This window comes from Culex pipiens, chromosome 1 (genome assembly GCF_016801865.2).
Source record: "Culex pipiens pallens isolate TS chromosome 1, TS_CPP_V2, whole genome shotgun sequence".
Lineage (NCBI taxonomy): Eukaryota > Metazoa > Arthropoda > Insecta > Diptera > Culicidae > Culex > Culex pipiens.
Window position 1 is genome coordinate 132378455 of NC_068937.1, and position 25000 is coordinate 132403454.

Below are 25000 nucleotides of genomic sequence, written 5' to 3' on the forward strand. Positions count from 1 at the left end.
ACGAGTTACTTAAACATTAGTCTGAAAGACATCTTTAAAAAATAGAGAAAAAATAAATAGCAATTTTCAAAAGAATTTATTCAAACCTCCAACAAATTCCTTATCATTCAGAAAATGATCAGTTCTAAACCACGTGTTCTTACGTTAGAAACCGTTTAGCCACTAAGCCAGCGCCACTGATTAGCGAGTGAATCTTTTAATCACAGTCCAGAAAAAAGGGCCAATCTTTTTAAAAGCCTAGTTGGCTCGCGCTCGAATCTGCCGTAAATTGTTATTAATTTGCCCAGGCTCTGGCAAGCATCTGGGCTCTCCCCAGCGGTGGGTGATGTAAATTATCCGCACACTCTTCTAAGCGCACTCTAAGGCAGGAATCCCGCCCGGCACGTGGTCCGCCCCCTTTGACGCCGGGGAAGCCACTCATATATGTCAAAAAAAAAAATGCCAGGCATATTATTGCCAGTAATAATAGTCCTTTCGCTCAGCAGCTGAAGAAGCTTCCTTCTGGGATGATGATTGTTGCTTAAAAGATAATTAATTCACCTACATGTGATTTTAACTTTTTTTCTGTTCTTTTTTCTATTTTTTTTCTAAACATCTAAAATATTTATATTATTTCAAATTAGGCCGTAGCAATTATTTTTTAACGATTAAATTGGCTTAAAAAATCGCAGAACTTGAAAATTTTAATGGTAATAGAAGTTCAATTACCTGAAAACAATGTCAAATGTATTTCCTGCGTTTAATGTTATACTTAGCACGTCTGGGTCGATTGAAGTTAGGGGAAGGTGGGTCAAGAGGAACAATCGTTCGTGCGGTCGTAATTTTAACAATTTTGAATATTTCCAGTATGAGAAATTGTTGCTAGCAATGCAATTACCGCCCACCATTGAAAAAACGGCGGCTATCCACTTTTGACAAAAACGAGTTTTTAGCACCAGGTGATAGAGGATGTTTCAACGCATCTTTTGAAACTTGAATTTCACTAAATAGTGCGAAAAACCAGTATGCCACTCTTATGGAAAATTGCCTTGACAGAGATTTGGTGACAAACACTATAAATCGTTTTTCTCGCAATACTTGATTTGGCATAATAGCAAATTTTTCATTTATGGGCAGATTAGCTAATTCTACTAACACATACCCGCCAAAACGTCGTAAACGCCACGGGGCATAAGATTTAATGAAGTTTTTTCAAAACCTTTGTTTTCTTATAATATTTGGAAAGTACGAAATGAGGCTTAGGGATCGTTTTAAGGCTCATTTCATCATAATGATATTTTTCCTAGATCAGTAGTATCCTTACCAATGACTTGCACCTATTATAAAGTATGATTTAACAAATTGGTAATTTTTGTTGAGATTTTTTAAAAAAAATTCTTCAGGTGGGGCAAGTGTACCACATGGATTTTTAGTATGGAAAAAAACTACGAATTGCTGCAACAACATATTTTACTGGGAAATAAATACATGAAAGTACTTGAAAACTGATACAAAATTGTTAAAAAAAAATCCATACAAAATATAGTGATATCATGACAATTTACTATTTATCATCTAAGTTATATTTTTTTCGTAAAAATGATCATTTTTTTAGTAAAATATTATTATTTAAGCTTAAAAATGAAAGAAACGTTTCAAATACATTTTAATCTGATGTAATTGTTAACAAATTAACATGTTATTTCATGCATTGTTCCTCTTACCCCACTAGTTGAGTAGAACGTACGGAAAATCAAAAATTTTAACATCAATTTTTTACATTAAAAAACATGACTTGCTCTATCAAAGTCTTACCTGAAATAAGAAGATTATTAAAAAACTTGACAGATTTTTTAACGTATTTAATGGGCTATAACGAGCGTTTCCTTAGCTTGTTACACTTGCCCCACTTTCCCCTATTTGGATTTTTTTGCAATTTTGATTTAGGTATTGATTTTGGTTTTGGTTTTGGTTTTGGTTTTGGTTTTGGTTTTGGTTTTGGTTTTGGTTTTGGTTTTGGTTTTGGTTTTGGTTTTGGTTTTGGTTTTGGTTTTGGTTTTGGTTTTGGTTTTGGTTTTGGTTTTGGTTTTGGTTTTGGTTTTGGTTTTGGTTTTGGTTTTGGTTTTGGTTTTGGTTTTGGTTTTGGTTTTGGTTTTGGTTTTGGTTTTGGTTTTGGTTTTGGTTTTGGTTTTGGTTTTGGTTTTGGTTTTGGTTTTGGTTTTGGTTTTGGTTTTGGTTTTGGTTTTGGTTTTGGTTTTGGTTTTGGTTTTGGTTTTGGTTTTGGTTTTGGTTTTGGTTTTGGTTTTGGTTTTGGTTTTGGTTTTGGTTTTGGTTTTGGTTTTGGTTTTGGTTTTGGTTTTGGTTTTGGTTTTGGTTTTGGTTTTGGTTTTGGTTTTGGTTTTGGTTTTGGTTTTGGTTTTGGTTTTGGTTTTGGTTTTGGTTTTGGTTTTGGTTTTGGTTTTGGTTTTGGTTTTGGTTTTGGTTTTGGTTTTGGTTTTGGTTTTGGTTTTGGTTTTGGTTTTGGTTTTGGTTTTGGTTTTGGTTTTGGTTTTGGTTTTGGTTTTGGTTTCGTTAAGTTTCTGTTTTTTTTTTTTTTCAAAGTTTGGTACGTATATTTTTATTTCTAATTTAAAAATGCACAGTAAAGGTTGAACTGGTTCCCCATGCCATGCACCATTTTAATAATTTTCTTTAAGGAGAACAGCAAAACAAACACCTCCTGCACAGGGTGCGCATGAAGCATCAAACAGTGGGGGAGTAATCATCGCTTAAATTGAATGTCAAAATTTATATGGGCAACTTAAACTGTCCAGACGTTGTCAGGGGTGGAGGTTTTGCGCGCGAAACCGTACAGCGTAAAAAGAAGGAGTTTCTTCGGAAGCTACATATGAAATGGGCTTTCTCGAGACTTATGATTTCTTGTCAGGCCAATTCGAGTCGCTCCTGCTGGTTTGGATTTTGTGGAGATTTTTTGTTGACTTCGATAAAAGAAAATGAAATTTCACTATTTGACTTTAATGTTTTGCTAATAGCATGTTTAACATTAAATCACTTTACTTGTTTACAAAGCAATGTTTTTTTTTTTTTAAATTTTAGAAATCTGTTATTAAAGTAACATAAGGTAAGCACACAGCAATTAAAACACTCTAACCTGCAAATCAACATAACTGTGCCCATCACCCAAAAGCAAACAACTCCAACCCACTTTGGGACGAAACACCCAGGCCTAAATCTCCTTTTAACGACCGGCTTTCACAGCTTTTCCAAATTCCCCCCTCAGTCTCCAAATTGACCCGCACAATCAGCTGTTGTCAGTCGTCGGCAGACACGTGGTCGCTTGTCACATGCTGTCCGTCCACCAATCTTTTCAAAGGGCCACAATTAAATCTCTACGCCGCGACACCTGGCGTAACGCATACGACCTCCGCCAACGGGATCTCTCCCATCCAAAGTGGCTCTTACTGTTGGCCGCGGAGGGTAATCAGGGTCTCGCTTGGGGTGGTTGATAACGAGGGACCGTTTCGAATTATTGCCGCACGTGTCACCCCCCGAAAGTGGCCCGGTACGGTGGAACCGCGCGGGTTTGGCAGCTGTCAGTTTTGAACCGCGTCGCTTCGCTTGGAGACGGTGATTTTGGTGAATTGCCTAGTGAATTGCAGACTGGATTTTGACAAGTGATGCGCACCAGGGACAAGAAGGAAGGGTTGATGCAAAGCTGTATATCATAGGTACTCGCGATCTTGCTTTGCATTAGTGTGAGTGCATGGCTCCGTGCCACTAAAACCAAAACAATAACAAACGAACAATGGACCGTGCCAGGAAAACAAAAACATAAACAATGTCAGTGTCAGTGGAGTGAGAGAGTCAGAGATAACGATTTTGACAGCCGCACTACTACACACTCAATCGCGTGTACCTTAGGTAGAAAGCCATGGAGTTGATGACTGCTTTTTTCAGGGGATAAGGGAAAATCTCCACGATATCCCCAAATAAGTTTGGAGTTGGACAGTTTTTAGGTAGGTTGTTATTTATAAAATGAAAAAAAGTGACTCTGTCAAACGACCGGGTTTCAACTGCACTGAAGATGCACCCTCAAGTGGGTCAAAGCCCGTAAGTGTCTCTAATTAGGATAAGTGCGAGCCGTTTGGGACGGGGTCTCTCCGGCGAGTAAATTATGTTGTTTTACGAGTGCATCTGACAAGTTCGCCCCCAGATGGACGAAAGAAAGTGAAGTTTTTTTTGTAATTGCGGACCAAAGTCTACCTCAAATTTTCTCCAGTTCAAGGCAGTTCGGGAAGCGTTCCGGCTTGAACTATGTAATTCACGCGCGAGCGGGTAAAAGTGAACGCTCTAAAGAGCTGATAATCGCCAACTAATTGCTACTTTGTTCGGAGGATCCCTGGTGGTTTCGATTTCGTTCGAGCGCTAAAAGCACAACTTTCGTTAACATCCTGCAGCAGTTTTATCGGTCAGCTTGTAAGTAGTTCGCTGAAAACCAGAAACCACCGCATCATCAATCAATCAGTGTTGCTGATGCTGATGCTAATGGCCGGTTAGTTCGCACCTCTCTTCAAGATTGTAATGCGTGCGATACAGTGTTGCTTCCTAACCTACAAACTTATTGAGGAAACTCCGGAATTGATGGTTTTAGGTCCAACGCGGACAGAACTAGATCATGCGTCAGTCATCTTACTATGAATCTGTTTATGAGCAGACTGCGAAATGCTCTGAGTAACTACAGCTCAATTCAAAGATAACGCTGCGTTGCGTACTGCCCGTTGATAACGGTGATCAATCACCCAAATTTACATGCTATAAAGGTGTCACGAGCTCAATTACCCAATTTCAGTGTCTTTCGTGTTGTTTCGAGATGCGCATCTGGATAGTTCTTCTCAGCGTTGGCCTCGCCAGCGGCCAGTTCAGCGTGAATCAGTGGTCCGGAAGGACCGGAATAGTGCACCTGTTCGAGTGGAAGTGGACCGACATAGCGGATGAGTGCGAGCGGTTCCTGGCCCCGATGGGCTTCGGCGGAGTTCAGCTATCGCCGGCGACCGAGCACGCCCTCGTGCTGGATCCGTACCGGCCTTGGTGGGAGCGGTACCAGCCGATTTCGTACTATTTGAACACCAGATCGGGAACGGAAGCCGAGTTTGCCCAGATGGTCCAGCGGTGTAACGATGTGGGGGTGCGGATCTACGCGGATGTTGTGCTGAACCAGATGGCGTCGCTGACGGAGTACGGTGGTACTGGGGGTTCCGCTGCTAGTAGCGCTACGTTGAACTACCCAGCGGTTCCGTACAATGCGTCGGACTTTAACCGCGAGTGTTTGGTGACTGAAAAGAGTAATCCGATTGAACGGAGAGATTGTAGGGTGCTTGGCTTGCCGGATTTGAACCAGGGTTCTGAGCGGGTGCGGGAACGGATCACGCATTTGCTGAACAAGATGATCACGTACGGAGTTGCTGGCTTCCGGATCGATGCGGCGCAGCACATGTGGCCCAAAGATCTGCAGCAGATCTACAGCAAGCTGTACTTTTTGGCTATGGACCATGGGTTTCCGGCGGGATCTAGACCGTTCATCAACCAGGTCGTGGTGGATATGACCACTACCGGGGTGTCCAAGTACGAGTACACCAGCTATGGCACGATCACGGAGTTCCGCTACTCGGACACGCTGGGATCGATCTTCAGTGGTCAGCAGAGGTTGACGGCCTTACGTAATTGGGGACCGGCTTGGGGATTCCCAGAATCCGAGCGCACGCTCGTATTCGTGGACAACTTTGTCAACCAGCGCGGTCATGGTCCCGGCAAGGGCAACGTACTGACCTACAAGGACGGCAAGCACTACATCATGGCGAACGCATTCATGCTGGCCCACACGTACGGAGTTCCGCTGCTGATGAGTTCGTACGCGTTCAACAACGCCGACCAGGGACCTCCCTCGGATGTCTACAACAAGATCATGTCGCCAACCGTCAACGCGGACGGATCCTGCGGCAACGGATGGATCTGCGAGCACCGGTGGAACGCCATCGCCAACATGATCGGCTTCCGGAACGCCGTCGCCGGCACGGAAATCGCCGCCTGGGTGGACAACGGCTCGTACCAGCTGGCGTTCTGCCGTGGTTCGCGCGGGTTCATAGCCTTCAATCTGGACTCGATGGACCTCGACCAAACCATGCAGACATGTCTACCCGCCGGGCAGTACTGTGACGTCATATCCGGCCGACTCAGCAATGGGACCTGCACGGGGTACACGGTGGAGGTGGCCTCCGACGGACTCGCCAGGATCTTCATCGCTTCGCTCGGCGGCTACGGAGTCCTGGCGATTCACGTGAATGCTAGAATATAATCTTTCGCGTAATTTATAAATAAAACGAAACATCTTCCTTCAAACCAAAAAAAAAACACAACCCAACGCGACTTTCCCTGATTTTCCTCCGTCTCATAGCTGTCAATCTCGGCGAATTCTCACGTGCCACCTATCGATCGATCGCGCGGCTCGTTGACCCAGATCGTCGTGGTCCCATCGCGGGGTCCCTGTGCCGCCGCCGAACATCAACAACAACAACGGGCCAATAAATTCCGTCAGCTTGCAGTTTTTGTGTGCACTCCGACGAAGGAACCGCGCGCGCGCGCGAACTTGTTCACTTTTTTCGCTCTAATTTGACGATCGGCACGCGGGTGACCGCGTTGCTTGAAGAGTCTCGCGTCGCTCTCCCATTGATCACCAGACGGCGAAGGGGGGAAAAAAGGTAGGAAGTCGCAGAGTAACGATGATCTGCAGATGATCTGCAATGATTTTACTACCCTGTTTCCATATTGGTACAATTGCTTCGGCCGAGGGAAATAGAACGACGCTACACATCATGGGAGAGACCCCGAAACCCAATCGAGAGGAAAAACTTGTGCCAATCAAACGGACTAACAAGAAAAACGCCAAGTGAGTCAATAAAATAAAACTGAATATTTATGCCCGGGCGAGCGAGCGAGCGAGCGCACTCCGGAGCTCCCACGAGTTGGGCAACCCGGTGGGATCGGCCATAAACTGGGGAAATGGGGGGAAGGAAAAACGCGAACTAGGCTTTTCCTTCCCTTTTTTCCGCGACTCAGTGAGAGGGCGCGCAATCATCGGCATCGAATCAGCCAATCAATTGAGTTCGCACACACAGAGTTGGTGGATTTTGGTGGGAGCTTTTCGATGGACATGTGTCCTCTGGTTGGCTTTTTAAAGAAATTGTCAAATTTATCTGAAAAAAGTCTAACTTTCAGTTTGATAATGATGTACGAGCTTGATGAAGATTACTCGATAATTAAACTGCAACATCCTCACTTATTAGTTCAAAAGGTTAAACGTTTATACATTCCTCTTCACAAACTACCAGGTTTGATAATTACCTCCAACCAGGGCTGAGCTGTAGGTTAGTCGAGGTTAGTCGTCGACTAACAAGTTCTTTAACAAAAATGTCGCCCTCCTTAAACCATTTGGCGCCCTCAGCAGGGCCCAAGAGAAACTTTGCATTTTGCAAATTTGCTAAGTTGCCAAGTTGCGCCGCGAAACGCTGCCGCGTTTGTTTTGAATCAACTAGCAGTGCTCTTCAACGTGTTCCGTTTTGATGATTCTTTCCTTTTTCTAGATGCTGCTACGTTGCTGTTCGCTCTGTTCACACTGTTCGTTTTATGCATCGCTAGCATACAATGACCGGTGTTATGGTATATCAGGGTCTGATCTGTGTTTGAAATATACACTTTCGCAGCGAAGATTTAATTTATCGCGGCTGGAGTGGCTATTTTTTGCCGAATCATTAATAAAATTACCTTTAGTAGGGGTGCAATCCGGTCAAAATTATTTTTTTTATGGAATTTGCAATTTCTCAGTCTTTTCAATGAAACTTGATTATGTTTAAAGGGTAGAGTAGGATACATCTAAAAAACGTTTGCTGAAAATGTCACATTCCAAGAACATAACCCGCGATTTTGGCAGCTTTATATATGTGGGGTACGGTTTTCACCAAAAATGATTTTTCAAAAAATCAACCTTTTAATATGTTCTTTGAAATGGGTCGATTCCTTTGAAAGAGTAACACTGCTGAGATACTTGTTTTGATCATTGCTTCGTATTAGAGCATTATTTTAGTTTCAATTTCTAAACGATTCATCAATTCCATCATATTTTTGGAAAATGTTGGTAAACTATCTAAGATCAATCCTTCGCTTTTTCGCTATCATTTAAATTGTTTTTGTTCTTTAGAAGTAATTAGATTAGATCAGATAAGATTTGTTCGTAAGAAGTAATGAGAAGTGAATCGCTTTTTGACCCATAGTCACACAAACTGACGGTACAGTAATGTTAACTTGATAAAGTTTTCAATGTAATTTTGAGATAGAATAATGTTGATTTTAAATGAAATATGTTTGTATGAAAAGTGATTACCTTTCCGAATAGGGGATTCATACTCGTACTGTTGCTGTATAACTGTTGCAGTTTGCCGATAATCAAACAACATTTTATGAATAGTGCAGGGACCTAATGGAAAGGGCAAATGGATAAAATTTATGTGTCTTTCTGAAACTCACTTTTTCATTTGCTAACTTAGCTGTTATTTTTTGTGTAATCAAAAAACGAACAGCATATTCCCCCCCCCCCCCCCCCCCCCGCTCATCACTTGGCGCCCCTTGTAAAATATAGGCGCCCTACGAGGAGAAGCGCCCTCGCCAAGAACATTGGCGCCCTAAACCCGCCAACAGCGACTAACTAGTTCAAAATCGTACAGCTCAGCCCTGCCTCCAACCCTAGGCCATGGTATTCAGCATCTTTCACCAGTTCATTATTCATGGGTTCCACACTCCCCACGACGACCTCCCCGTAAGACGCTGTAATTAATTAGATTCACCTCCCCATTAGCCATCGACCGCGTGCTACCTGCGGTCCCTACCACCGAGGACCACCGCCATTAGGGTACGGATTCGTGCGTGTATAGTGGATTCAGATTCCACGGCAATTGAATTTTATAGCCGGTAATTTGCGTATGAGCGTGGGGGCCACCGTAATAAAGCACCCCGTAATATGCCCCTATTAAGCATTGTTTGTCCTGTGCGGACCTGCGGGATTAACGGTAGATGCCGGACACTGCGTGTCCAAGGGATCGCTCATGCTCACGTATGACTAAGGTGGACACATGAACAGAACTGCCGGACAAAGAGTATGCATTACGCGCGATAAGACCGAAATTGCCTCGCGGGCAAGTGATTTATTGGACCTTTAGATAATTGAAGATAATCGAACGGTGGGAACCGCCGTGGTTGCGCTTTTATTTGCGTGGAGATCGCGGTCCAGATTCGTCTACAGTTTGGCCTGAAATGAGAGCATGATGTGGGGGTTTAGGGCTAAGTTGTGACAAAAGGTATGATGAGTAACGTACCGCGATATGGATCGCGAGGACTCCATCGTCTGCTTTGTTGGTGGCTGGGATCTTGATCCGGCCGAGACCTGTTTTGCCGACGACGACGCTCTTCCCGGTGCATTTTCCGTTCCAAGCACTGCCCGAGATCACATCGCAATAGGTACCGGCGGGAAGGCAGGTTTTGAGGTCCCGGTTCAGCTCAACGCTGTCCAAATTGAACGCGACGAATCCCTTCGATCCGCGACAGAACGCCATCTGCTGGTTTCCGTTGTCCCACCAGTTGGTCAGGGACGTTCCTGCGACGGCGTTCCGGAAGCCGACCATGTTGAAGATCTGACGCCAACGATGCTCGCAGATCCATCCGTTGCCGCAGGTATTGTCCGGGTTGATCTTTGGTGATATTAGGTTGCCCTTGGCGTCCTGAGGAGGTCCTTGATCCGAGTTGTCGAACGCAAACGAACTCATAATTCGAGGATTTCCGTACGGATGAGCCAACATGAAGGCCGTAGCCATCTTGTACTGTTTGGAGTCCTTGTACGTCAGTATGTCACTACCGCCCGGACCATGCCCACGCTGGTTATCGTGGTTGTCAACAAACACCAGCGCGCGGTTCGAAGGCAGAAAGCTCCAGTCCGGACCCCAGTTCTTCAGCCACTTGAGCTGATTCATTCCTCGAAACGCTCGTCCGATCTCCGCCGAGAAGCGAAACTCCGTCACCGTTCCCAAGTCGGTGTACTCGTACTTGGAGATTCCTTCACCACCCAGATCGATGACCTCCTGGGTAATAAAAGGTCTCGCTCCAGCTTTAAACCCATGGGCAGTGTTCAAGTTCTTCACCCTACCGTAAATCACCTTCAGATCCGCTGGCCACATGTGCTTCACGGCATCCACCCGGAACCCAGCCACTCCGTGATCAACCAGTCGATTCATCAAGTCAACGACCTTATCCCGAACCCACGGTACACTCTGGTTCAAATCCGGTAGTCCCACCAGCTGACAGTTCCTGACCTCAACCGGATTGTTGTAGTCGTTGATCGAGCACGGCTCGTGAAAGTCCGCCCTCCCATACGGAACCGCCGGAAACTCCATCCCTCCGGCATTCCCCGTCGAACCCCCGGTCCCTCCATTGCTCGTAATCGCCGCCATATGATTGATCACCAAATCCACGTAGATCCGCACCCCAACCGCGTTACACCGTCGCACCATCCCCGCAAACTCCGCCTCCGTTCCCGACCGCGTCACCAGCTGGTACGAGATCGGTTGATAGCGCTCCCACCATGGCCGCTTCGGATCGCGCACGATCGAGTTCTCCGTCACCGGTGAAACCTGCACCCCGCCGAACCCTCTCGGTCCCAGAAACCGCTCGCACTCGTCCGCAATATCGGACCACTTCCACTCGAACAGGTGCACGATCCCGGTCCTGTTTGGCCACTGGTGCGGATCGTACTGGGCGACGGTTAGGGTTGCCAGCGCGATCGCGCAGAATATAGTTCGGATCATCTTCGTTCCGCAGTCGAGATGAGACTGGCGTTCTACGCGGTGACATTCGGGTCATGACAATTTATATAAAGCTCATGAATCATGCAGTACGTTGATCAGCTGAATGTTTGTTTACGGACGTTTTGAGCTGACAATCAACTGCGTGATACTAGCAGTATGGGTTATCTGGCGCTGGCGATAGTAAACAGACTGTGTGGTTGTAGTATTCGTAACCCTTTTGAAGTCAGCTTTATGATTTCGACAAAACATTAAATCTACCATTGAAAAAGGAAGTCAACAAGTAGGCTCATGTTCAAGATATGAATCTAGGTCTGCCGCAAACCATATTTCACCTAAAGTGGTGGCTCCAGAGGGGACTCCATTAAAGGTACCCACATGTGAGACGCGTCACTTTTTCCATTTAAACCTGCCCAGCTCACATTCCGCAAATCTGCAATCTCTCCTCCTTCCGCGCGTAGATTAAATCTTCAACCTTGAATATTTAATCGATCAAAGTACAAACCCGACACGCGACGCACGGGAACCACTTTCCACCAGCCGGCTTGACCGTAATCCAGGGGGGGGGGGACCATGACTCGTTCAAACGCTGAAAAGGGACCCCCATTCAGAGCGTTATTGGAATCGGCACGCCACATGTCATCTTCAATTGGCCATGGCCGCGGCTGACAGGCTATAAAAACGTTCGATTTAAAGAGACAGCAGCGCGACTGGAAGCCAGCTCGATTTGTCGATTTCAAAGCGCTCTGAACCCCTCTGACAGGTGACTTTATGCTAATTTTGCAGCAAACCCCCGCGCGATTGTCGCCACCTCCCTGGGCGGTCCCGATCGGCAAAGGGGAAGCATGATGGTTGTATTTTAGCCAATAATGGCGCGATGGACTGGTTTTTATTAGTTTTCAGCGTCGAAGATGATCGGGCAAATCCAATTGGGCCTTAAGCTGCATTGTTGCGAGAGGAGAAAGTTGAGGCACTCTTTCCAGATCTTTGAAATATGTCTTTATTTGAAAAAAAAAGTCAATTATCATTTATTAAAAAAAATAATCTTATCTCTAGAAATTGTGAAAATTGTAACACAAGTCTATGCTAAAAATAAACCCAGTAACAATCTCTAAGTACAAAGATCGACCCAAATTCCACCCACGTCTGACCACCAAATCTCCAAACAAACCGGGGTAACCTTTCTCCCTATCGCGTGCGGCACTTTACAGGTGTGAAACTGGTGCCTGGGCCGCCTGGAATTGCACCACATTGCACATTTCTCGTAACAAGGTGCCAACGAGACCTGCCGCTAACACGGCACACGGCAGTTAATTTGTTTGCCTTATTTGGCATTTATTTGTACACTTTCATTACCCGAAGCCACCAACCAGCTGAACTATCCTAGCCATGAAGGTGGTTGGACCACGTGACTGGGCCCCAATTTAACTGAACTCTCCATGTGCTCTAGCTACTTGGTGCGAAAGCAAAACGAACGAAACTCGAGGTTGCAACGATTTCTAATTTGCCACCGCGACTAGGATCCGGAGTCTACAGGACGACGACAACGACGGCGATCAGCTTGACATCGATGGCGAATGGGGGAAATTGGTGCCTTATTTCGTGCAACCCTTGGCGGGTAATATTGCTCAACATATTTGTAAGGCGATTGTGAGTAATTCTCTGAAATTTCGCAGTACTTTTTTCATTTTCTTAACACCACAAATTAACCATAAATAAATTAAAAAGGAACCTGGAAAAACATTGCACCTAGAAATAAAATTCCCTCCCAACTCCATCCGATTAGGTAAATTTCACTATTTAAACAACTTATTTTATGAAAGTGTTGATAGAAACTTCCTAGCCTCCTTGCATTCTTTTACGTTTTTTTTTTTTGCTTTTCAGTGATTTTTTTTAAACGTTATGATGTTTGGAAAATATCCAACATCATACAAAACATTAAAATTAATTTTTAAATTCACAATAAAAAATAACTTTTTATTAATAAAGTGCACCGGTTTCAAGTTGTATGAATTTTTAGGTTGAAATTTTCGAAAAATTTAGATGCGTTGCAATTTGGAAAAAAAACATCTGAGGAAAACACCCTGAAATTTTCTTTTTCGAAAATTTCCTGCAATTTTATAATGAGTAGTGTGTCTCAAACAAAGGCGATGTTTCGGAAACCTTCGGCCCGGATTTCAATAGGCTATTGCCTCAGGAACAATGTTATCATACAACGAAAAATTCCCAAAAATCGTTGAGAACTCGCGATTTACGATTTACAAAAAAATTTAATGTTTTCATAAAAAATAACATATTATTTTCGAAAGCCACGCAAAATGTGTTTAACTGAACTCTCCATGTGCTCTAGCTACTTTGCGCGAATGCAAACGAGCGAAACTTCTTAAAAAATAACATATTATTTTCGAAAACCTCGAAAAATGTGTTCAAACTGCCCCGTATTAAACATAGAATCAAAGTTCGGAGTCCTACCATTAATGTTCTGTATTCAAAGGAAGTCGTTATTTTTCATTGACAACATGTTAAAGTTGGAAAAATGTTTTTTTGCTTGAAATTTTTACGAGTTTCTCTCAAAAATCCATCTAAAAAAAAATGTTAGCCAAAACCGATACCATCAACTTGTAGGTAACCATTTTCAGAACAATTTAGCTTTTTTAACAATTAGTTTTCGTCACTTAAGTGCCAAGATGCAGCCATTTTAGTGAAATAAAAGTGGCAAATTTTCAAAATTCCCTAAATCTAAATCCCTTAATCAAAATCTATAGTTTTCACAAATTTGATTTAGTGATGTAAGCGCCATGACGAAGAAATGTATTTCAAATTACCTGCCTTTAGTACAACAAAATCACTTTTTTCCAAGATTTTGATGATTTTTTTTAATGAAAAAACATATTTATTAAATGTAAGTAATATTTAAAAAGCCATAAATTATTTTTTATCGCAAAAAATCAATTTTTTCATGATTAGCTAAAAAATGTTTCAGAGGATCAAATAAATCACATTTTAATTAGTTACTATGCGACTGAACATTAAAAACGTATCAATATTTTTTTTTCTATATAATTATTTTGAAATTTCGATTAACCTTATAATGCCGAATCTCAATTTTTTTGGTTTGCTCGAAATGAAGTAAACCCAAGGAAAAACCCAAACCAATTTTATTAAATTTATTGACAGATAAAATTTGAAAAAAATAAACATAATAAATAAACAACAATCCCAAAAAATTGGAAACACACGGAAATTTCGTAACTATACTTATAAACGTAAAATTAAAAAAAAATCAATCAGGAGTTTAAACATTTGAGATAACAAAGTTTAAAAACTTCAAATATTCCAAAAATTTAAAAAAATATACAAAGTTTATTATTTTACAAATTCTTAATTTCAAATTTAAAAGTTCAGAACTTTAAAAAATAAAATATTGAACATTGCCACAGTGTTTGAGTTAAATATAAAATTTTATTTAAAACATATACCCCTGACCCAAGGCGGTTTCAAAAAAACACCCAAAAAGCATAAAATCTAGATTAAATTTTCAAAAGGTCCTATCTGCATCTGCATCTGGAAACTTATTACTCATAAGTTGTTTTGACAATTTACTCTGGAAATGAAAAGTTCAACTTTTCAGCACCCAATTCAGTGCTGAAAAGTAGAACTTTTCAGCATTTATTTTGAAAAGTGTTGCTATTCGATTCTGTTATTTTTGGTACAGAAAAGTAGGCTATTTCGTCGTTCAAGAATGACAGGAAAAGTAAGTAGTTTCACGCCGGAATTGCAAAAAGGCTTTTTTTGCAATTGATAAATTTTTGAACTGCAGACGGGAAAAAGACGTAATTTTTCGAATAATGTCATAATTTGTAACAGGGGCATAACTGTATGTATAAAGCGTTTTGCATACTTTTTGTTCCAAAATTTAGTAAATTTTGCTTGAAGTTTTAACTTTTTTCATTAAAATATTCAATCCATGGCTTGTAAGTATTACGTTTCGAAGGTAAATATTACACCTTATTTTGAACAAGGTTTCAGATAATTATGTCATTAGAAAAGTATGTGTTCAACAACGGGAAAAAATCGTACTGAACATTTATCACTATCCCATTAATTTTTCAAAATATTTAAAGCAAACAGTAAAACAATTTAAATTCAATCTAAGTTACTGTATTGAAATTACATCAAATCAGTGCATCAAGGGTTACTTCCCAGCATCCCACCGCTGATGATAGCGCGCTGAGCTGCTACCTCCTGTGTGATCTGCTGTGAACCATATTGAACCCTTCCTCAAGAAAGAAAATCCACCACAGGGGGCTGGAGGAGATGGCAGCAAAGTGGCCAGTATGGGGGCCAAACTAAATTGAATGACGATGTTGGAAAATTCTTGCAAATTGCTTTCGCACCCGGCACCGACTGCTCCAAATTGCCGCACCAAGTGGCCGGCCTGACCCTCGACCACCGGTAATGCCGAGCTCTGGAATGAGTTTTTTTTTTCATTTTCGTGGAGGGAAAGTTTCTTCTGACGGAGACATTCAGGACAATTTGGCTGCACTCGAGGTGAAGTTGTTTGACAAAAATGCAATCTATTTTTACAATTTTAGATGACTGTCTTTATGATGAAAAAATCAAATGAATGAATCATTCCATCAAATCACAAATTTAATCAGTTCAAGAACCGCTTCACCGAAGAAGAAAAAATGATTGACGCCACCCCTTAATAAAATCTTTAAAATAATTATAGTAATTAGGCTCCCATCTTGCTGAACCCTCAGCTGGACAGCAACGTTCCAAGCAATTCCGTGTCCGTCCAACTTTCTTCGATGCACACCAATGGAGAGTTAAGCTAAAGCCACCCTTATCATTGCTAATGAAGCGGTTTTCCGTGGAATTTGCAGAGCTGCTACGCAATCATCTGCCCCCACAGGGCACATGCAAAAGCAGACGTCACAGATTGAACGGGAAGCCGACGCAAGTTACTAACTAATTAAATCAATTTGCCTTGAGTGTGATGTTGCGCAATGTTCAGCCGGGTAGATTGTCGCAAAGTTTGTTATTTTTTTCAGACCGTTTTTTTTTTATTCTTGGTGTATTTAAATTGTAATTTTAAAATATAAAAAAATTAAAGAAAAACTTTGATACATCAATAAAATTTATGTAACAATGAATATTTTAGAGTATTTGAATAATCTCAGCCAAACTAGTAGCCAACTAGCTTAGGAACAGCACTTAAACCAGTAATGAACATCTTTTCAAATCGGTCCTGCTCACGGGTTTCACGCAAAACTCCAAGGTATCGCTGAACCAGTGACTTCCAACAGGTGTTATTAAGTCCAAGTTGTACAACTTGTCTCGCTCAACTGCTGCAACTCTCTGTCCAACTACTTTGTGTTGCACAACATTCGCAAACCGATGCAGATGCAGCTTCCCAATGTCATGTCTTTTCCCGACGACTGTTGCATTGACAGGGGGCGAGCCTACGAGCATTAATCCAGTTTCAACTGAAGCCCCGAAGATGCGCTCCGAGGGACTCCAAAACTGGGTCAGTAACGTTTCGACCAGGCAGGAAATGACTCTGCATCGAGACCATCTGGGTCAGCTGGCCGCGCTTCACGCGTTAACCCTTCCGGAGGCAAAAAGGATTTAAGGCACAAAAGATCTGTCCCGAGATAATGGTTTAATTTTCTTTTCATTTTTAATAACTTTCCTCGCACCGGGTTTTTGACGGGGGCCCGGGATCATCCCACTGCTGCGGGCCATTTTGCTCCCAACTCATGACGAATTTCTTCGAAAAGCTGTGAACAAACGCGATCGCGTTGTACGACTTCATCAGCACCTCCTCCCTAATCCGCGTTCGATCTAGGGAGAAAACCAAAAAATGCAGAGTAAACAGCTCTTTTCATCTCTTGAAAAGTGGCCAAGTCTAGCGTCTTGAAGACACGTGGGGGTGGAACGCGTGCACTCATTAATGTTCCAATTCACACGCCCGACCGAGAAGCTGCCTTTGGCCGCGAGGGAAGAAGTGACGGTTGGATGATGTGTCATGTTTCTATCCCAACATGATACACATTCGTGCGATTGTTTACAACACTGATACTCTAATTAGTGAACACATTCGAGATTCTTCGGGAGGGGTGATGCGCGTGGAGATGGCGTCGTAATGGAACACACTCTGTTGAATCGGAAGAAAAAACTGATAGAAAGAAACATATGTTCACATAATAATTGCTCACAAACGCTCTCATTTTTAGCATTTCAAACACAAACTTATTTTCAAGAATAAGCAGTGTGATGTGTTTGAGTTCGACATCAATGCGCTTTATATGTAAAAACCAAGGTTGTTGATCGATAGAATAATCGTTGATAATTGCCTGTCATTCTTGAGCGACAAAATAGCCTACTTTTCTGTACCAAAAATAACAGAATCGAATAGCAACACTTTTCAGCACTTGTTTCGAAAAGTAACACTTTTCAACATTTTTTCGATTTAAACGATTTTCTGACAAAATACATGAAAATTTGACATAAAATTTCACTCAGTGTGTGTTTTTTGGAATTGCAAAAAATGTTGTATGGAACTCGTTGCAAAACTTGATTTTTACAGCACTCTTCGTATTTATCCAACTCGGTGAACCTCGTTGGATAAATGTACGACTCGTGCTGAAAAAATCCTCTTTTTGCAACTTGTTGCATAAACTACTATTTTAAGTTGACTTAATTCATCAATATCATGTTAAATTTTAAAAGCATTTGCATAGACTATATGTATTGATATTGTAGTAAGTTTCAATGCATAAATACTAAAAATTAATAAAAAAAAAATACCGTATTTATTCGAAAACACTCAAATTTTCATAATTAACAACAGCAATTCCATTTCAAAAGAGCCTGAACCGAAAAAAAATTCTTCGATCGGGATCAATTTTTTTCGGGGAGGTCCCTAGCCGAAATAATTAGAAATAATTATCCGTATTTTTTTGTTTGGCCATTAGGGTGAGCTACACCGTGCTAGGGTGATCCCAAAAAAGGCCATTTTCGAACATTTTCACAAAAACCACTTTTTTTTCTTCAAAAAATCACAACTTTACTCCATTTCAACCAATTTTAGCTGTCTTGGACGCAAATGAAAGGTGACAGGTTTGACTTCCAAGAAAAAATAATGTGGGGTTTCAGAAATCTAGCCTGACATTTGAAAAAGTCTTATGAAAACATCAAATGCCGTTTTGACGGTGTCTGGACCAAAGAGCCTATATCTGAAAATATTTTTAATGGATTTCTCTGACAATTTTACAAAACACATTAAAAATTGGGCGAGGTTCATTAATAGGTTTCAGAGATATGATTTTTTGAAAATAAAATCCGGGTTTTTCGACGCGCCGCGCGCCAAAACAGAAAAATGACGAAATCGGCAAAAAATCAACTTTTTTCAATAAAACTGCGATAACTCGAAAATTTCAGCGATGACCTATACATGTAAGGATACTAAAAGTTGCGTATTTCAATTACAAAAATTTCACTAAGAATTTATTTTTTGAAAATCTAATAAGTTTCAAAATAAAACATGTACTCAAAATTGTTCACAAAATACCGTATTTTTTCGAAAGTACTCAAATTTTCATAATTGTCAACATGGGTATCAAACGCAGCATAATTAAGTATGCTTTTCCACTTTATTTGTTTTTTTAAATACTTAAATTTTCACAAACTACCGTATTTTTTCGAAATACTCAAATTTTCATAATTTGCAATATGGGTACTAAACGAAGCACAATTTTGTTTTCTTTTTCACAATTCTAGAGTTTATTTTTTGGAAAATACTAAAATATTCATAAAATACCGTATTTTTCGAAAGTACCCAAAATTTCATGATTTGCAATATGGGTATCAAACAAGGCGAAATTCTTTTTGCTTTTTTTCATTTTATTAGAGTTTTTTTGCAAGATACCAAAATTTTCACAAAATACCGTATTTTTTGAAAATACTCAAATTTTCATAATTTGCAATATGGGTATCAAACGAAGCGAAATTTTGTATGCTTTTTTTCACTTAATTAGAGTTGTTTTTTTTTGGAAAATACTAAAACTTTCATAAAATATTGCAAATCATAAATATTTGTGTATTTTCGAATAAATAAGGTATTTTGTGAAAATTTTAGTATTTTCCAAAAACCAATTCTAATTATGTGAAAAAAGCATACCGCTTCGTTTGATAACCATACCGCAAATTATGAAAATTTGCGTATTTTCGAAAAAATGTGGTATTTTGTGAAAATTTGAGTATTTAACAAATAAAAATCTTATAAAAGTGCAAATTATGCAAATTTGAGTACTTACTCAATACGGTACCTACTTTGTGAAAATTTTATCATTTTATTCAAAAAAACTCAGGAGAAATTGCAAGCAAAATTTCAAATCGTTTGATACCCATATTGCAAATTGTAAAAAATTACTTGAAAAACTACGTTTTTTTGTGAAAAAATAAGAATTTATCCAAAAAACTCTATATTGATGTTCATAAGCAAACCGAATTTCGGGTATCATCCCATGTCTCAAATTTTATGAATTACGAAATTATGTGAATATTTGAGTAATTTTGAAAAAAACGTTATTTTTGTGAAAACTAGAGCGCTTAATTCCAAAAATACTAGAACAGTGAAAAAGTATACCAAATTTCGCTTCGTTTGATACCAATAATGCAAATTATGTAAATTTAAGTACTTTAAAAATTACGGTATTCTGTGATTTTTTTAAGTTTTACTTTGAAACTTACCATATTATCAAAAAATATAATACTCTAAAACACTGAAAATGCATGCAAAATTTTGAATCGTTTGATTATCGTTACATCCCGACGATAACGATAGAATCATCGTTATCGTTATCGAACTTCGATTTATCGTTAACAACCTTGGTACAACGTTAGTTACAAAAGCATTGAAAAATGCTTCCCTGTGAGGAGTTCTGTGCTGCCACTTTTTAGAAACTTAGGAATCTTAGGTAACTGAGTTACGTGTTACTGTAAGTGACGGCGATAATTTGCAACATCAGTCCTAGATTGTTTGAGGTTATCTGAAATTCAACAAAAATTGTTTGTTGGCATAACTGTTGAACAACTAAATCGAATACAGTCGACTCTCTCGTTGTCGATATTTAAGGGATCGTCGAGAGAGGGAGTTATCAAATTTTAGAACGAAGATCAAAGCATTCTTATTGAAGGGACTGAAATTTTTATTGACAGTCCACTGTATTACTATCTGCAAACCCAATCTATGGGACAAAATTCTTTCATCCAAAGTCGTGAAAATCACAATAATACGTTACTCAGAATTTGTTTCTGATTCTATGTGACATTTTTAACTAAACTTGTAATATAAAACAACATAAGAATGAACATAAGTTGATTTTAAACAGATAAAGAAAAATATTCCGAAAATGGTCCATAACATTAAATTTCAAGCACGTTACTCCTGTAAAATTTGTAGCCCTCATAAAAGGAGGGAAAACATGTACAGATCTGGAGCAACAGCAGTAGCACTCGTCACTCCACACGTCCATCGTCAGGGCAATTAATTCGCCACGCTAAAAAGTATTCCCCCACATCCAGCTATCCAGTTGCACTTACAGTTCATTAGCAAAACGTTTATTCCTTAACCCCGTTCAGCGTTCAGCATCATTTAAGTCACACTGCCACTGCTACTGACTGCTGGTGGTGGCGGTGCAGGATACTACCTCCACGCCCAACTCCGTGGCCAAATCGCCCCTAATTGGTGCGCCCATTTGGCAGGCAGCAGCCCTGAAATTGTAAATTGTAGGAAAACAAAACTATGCAACGACAACGACGCTTCGTGTGCTGCCGCCTGGTGGAATGATGTTGATTGCGCGCGCTCTCGGGAAAATAAGAATAACAACAACAACAAAAAAGTGGTGGAAAATTCAAACATCGAAATTCCATTAGATTTCCAATTGCTGCTGGCCGACATCATATCTCTTCCGTGGCACCGGCAGTTACAGTTTAGTCCCGATGCAAATGCAAAATTAACAATGTTGCACACACCGATATGGAAGTCCAAGTCCAACATATTTAACGTCAAGGTGAAGGGCGGCGATGCCAATTGGCATCTCGCGATCGCGATAGATAGGTCACAGTGGTCCGTCGGATATGTGCAGCTAAATGCGGTGATATTTATTTGGAATTGCCTACCTTCAGGCGTTAGCACAACATCTTTTTAAGCCTAGAAGTATGCAATTGGTGAACCTCATTCTGGCTGAACCTTTTCAACACGGATTAGGGGGTTCACTGTGCCAGCGTTCTACAGTGGCAAAGTGGCAGTGGCAGGAAATTCATCTGCCTCTCGTTCTGTGCGCATAAATATCGCGACCTGATGCGATGAATAAATTTGCATACGAAAATAATTACCCCCGCACTCGTGGGTGCTGAACCCAGTAGTAGGATAGTACGAAACACTGTTTCACTCAACGATTCATAATTTCTTGTCCAAATGAATGGCCAATACATTTGGGGGAGAGTCTCCATGCAAGCGTTCAACCAACATTCATGTACTTTAGAAACGCATTTCGCAAACTTTAAAGTGCAATCCCCTCTGATCTCGCAATTCTCATTGGGACATTAAAACCCCACAAATTAGCTCCAAATAAAACTACCGCTCGGCTTGCCGGATTTCGTTTTTCGGCGGCCAACTGCCATGTTTTCCCAAATGGCTCGTTAAATTAGCCAGTTTAGCATAATTAAAATTGTTGATTTAATTCCCATTTTCTGCACCGCTGTAAGCCGCAACCCCCTCGCCTCCATCTAACATCAGCTGCTGGTTCTGGACGTGATATTTATTCATTCATACAAACATTGTACGCTCCGCGGACGCAGCTGCAACTAAGAAGTCTCCAACCTGGGAACCTCCTCCACCAAGCGAAGGGGGGAGGTCCATTCTTGGGACCTTTTGCATCGCGTTGTCATCGCACTCGCGCACACATTTCATCGTAATTAAAATTCTATCGGCTATTGTTCTCTCTTAATTACTGCGCTGGACTCCGGGAAGCGCCCGGCCCAGTTGGCTCCAGAACTTCACCGATGGCGAGGGGGAGAGTACCGTTTGGGCTTTATCATTTTGTCTAGCTATTCGAAATTTATAATCGTTTGTCCCGGGGGGGTCTTGAGGGACATGGTTTATGTGCCCCCGGGTGACCAGGTGACCCTAACTGTGTTCCTACAGGACGATGCATTACCGGTTAAGTCTTTTTTCTACCCATTTTATTAGAAACCACTTCCAACATCTCCTCAAAACCACTCGCCTTCAGGGCAGGCTTGTTATAAAAGTGTCATCGCTAATTATTGATCATGTAAATATCGGGAGTCAGCGAAACGAATTGTAAAATTACTTCGATTTCCCATTGACTGCAGGCTTAGAACCATGCTTATTGATGATTAGCATGACTAACTGAACAGGGTTGAAGTCGTGTGTTTTGGAGACACAATTTGACGCGAAAGCTTCGAAGAAAACAACTGAAAGATTGCTAATATCTTGGTGAAGTCTACAATTTCAACCCCAACCACGTGTTTCATCCCAGCAGCTTCCAATTCAATCCGGAATCGACCTAACTGTTTCCCCTCTCCGCTGATTGTCCCCGTCTAATCACACAATTTTCTGTGCGTCTCATCGTAGGAAGAAAAATAAAACAAGAAATCATCACACCAACTGGCCATAATTATTGCCCGTTTTTTTTCCAACCCCGTGGCATGCTAATTCATCTTCCTGGCACCCGGGTTCCATCGTCTGCATGAAGTGATTACAATCGGCAAAAGGTTCCCAGCGGTTGGTCACACAGCTCCCGCCGTACCGTGCACAATTACGGCAAGTCTGGGCTATCAGCTTGATTGAATGTACCACGACACGGTTCGCCCAGCCAGCCAGTGGGGCACACACGCGGTGTGTGGACCCGATTCCGGACGTGCTCTGGTGGCGTATGCGATGATCTGCGACGATTTGTTCCGGGGTTTCTTTTTTTGCGAATTAGAACAGACGTTTATAGGTTTTGTATGCGTTGGTATTTAGGATTATTTGTTAGACAGATTTGGCAGTTGACAGCTTGTTCTAATCAGTCACGAACTCATCTCAACATTGGTTGAACATATTTGGCTTAACTGTAGATTGAAGTCCGTTTTAGAAGTGGCTTTTTCTTAAACATTACTGTAGATTATAGTTCGTTTTTGACGTGGTTCTTCTACAGTCTACAGTGTACAGTGGTACAGTGTACATTATACAGTGTACAGTGTACAGTGTTCAGTGTACAGTCTACAGTCTACAGTGTACAGTGATACAGTTTACATTATACATTATACAGTGTACAGTGTTCAGTGTACAGTCTACAGTCTACAGTCTACAGTCTACAGTCTACAGTCTACGGACTACAGTCTACAGTCTACAATCTACAGTCTACAGTCTACAGTCTACGGACTACAGTCTACAGTCTACAGTCTACAGTCTACAGTCTACAGTCTACAGTCTTCAGTCCTACGGTTAGTACTTACCTCAGATAAAGCCACGAACTCATCTCAAAATTGGTTGAACATATTTGGCTTAACTGTAGATTGAAGTCCGTTTTAGAAGTGGCTCTTTCATAAACATTACTGTAGATTATAGTTCGTTTTAGATGTGGTTCTTCCAAAAACATTACGTCTTTTATCGTTCTACATCTACTAACATGAACCACTGACCCAGAATTTCACGAACGCAATTTCAGCCAAATTTATTCTTCTACGCTGTTTATCACGTCCCACTAAATTCAAAAATTCATACTGAAACGGTATGTTTGCAAATTAAAACCAGCCGTAAACCCAACAAACCCTTCGCATTTAAACCCGCCAAATCGCTAGACCCGAATTAGCACAATCTCACAGTAAATCCAGAACACAGAAAGCAATAATTAATCCAGCCAGGCGGCCACCAATTTCCCACTGTCTGACGCCCAGCCCAGATATTCTAATCGTACTTCCTTCTTCATTAAAGAGCGGCCTCTACCCACTTAAGCTCGCGTCCAAATTTGCATTAGATGATATCTCACACGCGCGCCGCCACCACCGAAACGAAATTTAGCCAAATGAGATGGCGCGGCTGAGCGCGACCTCGGCGCGGGGCAGAATTAGCCAGGTCACGGCGATAAAATGTGCGAAAATCGGTTCGGGTTTGTTTGTTTTCCACTCGTCGCGGAAATGGCGCGCGCTTCTTCATCGGACGTGGGCGGAGATTTTCACCCGTCCGAAACGTACACTTTGATTTAGTGTGCGAAGATGGTCCGATTTAGATTGGCGGAAGCGAACGGGACCGCGTGACCACGCGGTTTGAGCTTCCGGGGTCAGATTGGGTCGGTTTGGGGACGTTGAAAAGTTTGACTGTAGGGTTCAGCACTTCAAAAACGGACTTCAAAATTAACTGTATCAACTAGTCAAATTCGTAGACGTAGACCGTAGACCGTAGACCGTAGACCGTAGACCGTAGACCGTAGACCGTAGACCGTAGACCGTAGACCGTAGACCGTAGACCGTAGACCGTAGACCGTAGACCGTAGACCGTAGACCGTAGACCGTAGACCGTAGACCGTAGACCGTAGACCGTAGACCGTAGACCGTAGACCGTAGACCGTAGACCGTAGACCGTAGACCGTAGACCGTAGACCGTAGACCGTAGACCGTAGACCGTAGACCGTAGACCGTAGACCGTAGACCGTAGACCGTAGACCGTAGACCGTAGACCGTAGACCGTAGACCGTAGACCGTAGACCGTAGACCGTAGACCGTAGACCGTAGACCGTAGACCGTAGACCGTAGACCGTAGACCGTAGACCGTAGACCGTAGACCGTAGACCGTAGACCGTAGACCGTAGACCGTAGACCGTAGACCGTTCAAATCCTTTCACCTTCCTTTGAAACGCGGCATAATAAAGCTGTCACCTGTCAATTCTGCAATCCTATCGACGCATAACTTCCCGTTGATACCGATCTCAAAAGCGCTCTTTTTTTACTATCCTGTTTAATTTCGCGCCATAAAAATGTCCATTCCAGTTTGGAAAAATTCACCTCGCGTAGGTGCCTTTCTCCAGCAGCAGCACCATTACGAT

At 41.6% G+C, this 25000-nt stretch overlaps 3 protein-coding genes across 3 annotated transcripts in view; 2 read left to right on the plus strand and 1 right to left on the minus strand.

Annotated features, from left to right (window-relative positions):
- LOC120432140 (uncharacterized) overlaps positions 1–25000 on the plus strand; it is a 500008-nt gene that overhangs the window by 267356 nt on the left and 207652 nt on the right. The gene's annotated exons all lie outside the window — the stretch shown is intronic.
- On the plus strand, positions 4812–6362 carry LOC120432086 (alpha-amylase A-like). Its single transcript, XM_039597224.2, has one exon. It carries the CDS (start codon positions 4850–4852, stop codon positions 6329–6331), a length of 1482 nt encoding a protein of 493 aa, XP_039453158.1. The 5' UTR covers positions 4812–4849; the 3' UTR covers positions 6332–6362.
- LOC120431996 (alpha-amylase 2-like) lies at positions 9190–10930 on the minus strand. Its single transcript, XM_039597131.2, has 2 exons — positions 9402–10930; positions 9190–9334 (listed from the first exon to the last, which is right to left on the minus strand). The coding sequence occupies exons 1-2, from the start codon at positions 10881–10883 to the stop codon at positions 9323–9325; spliced, it is 1494 nt and encodes a 497-aa protein (XP_039453065.1). The 5' UTR covers positions 10884–10930; the 3' UTR covers positions 9190–9322.

Excerpts from the sequence above, each read along its gene's own strand:
- LOC120432086 (XM_039597224.2), top strand. The coding sequence starts at position 4,850 with ATGCGCATCTGGATAGTTCTTCTCAGCGTTGGCCTCGCCAGCGGCCAG.
- LOC120431996 (XM_039597131.2), bottom strand. The coding sequence starts at position 10,883 with ATGATCCGAACTATATTCTGCGCGATCGCGCTGGCAACCCTAACCGTC.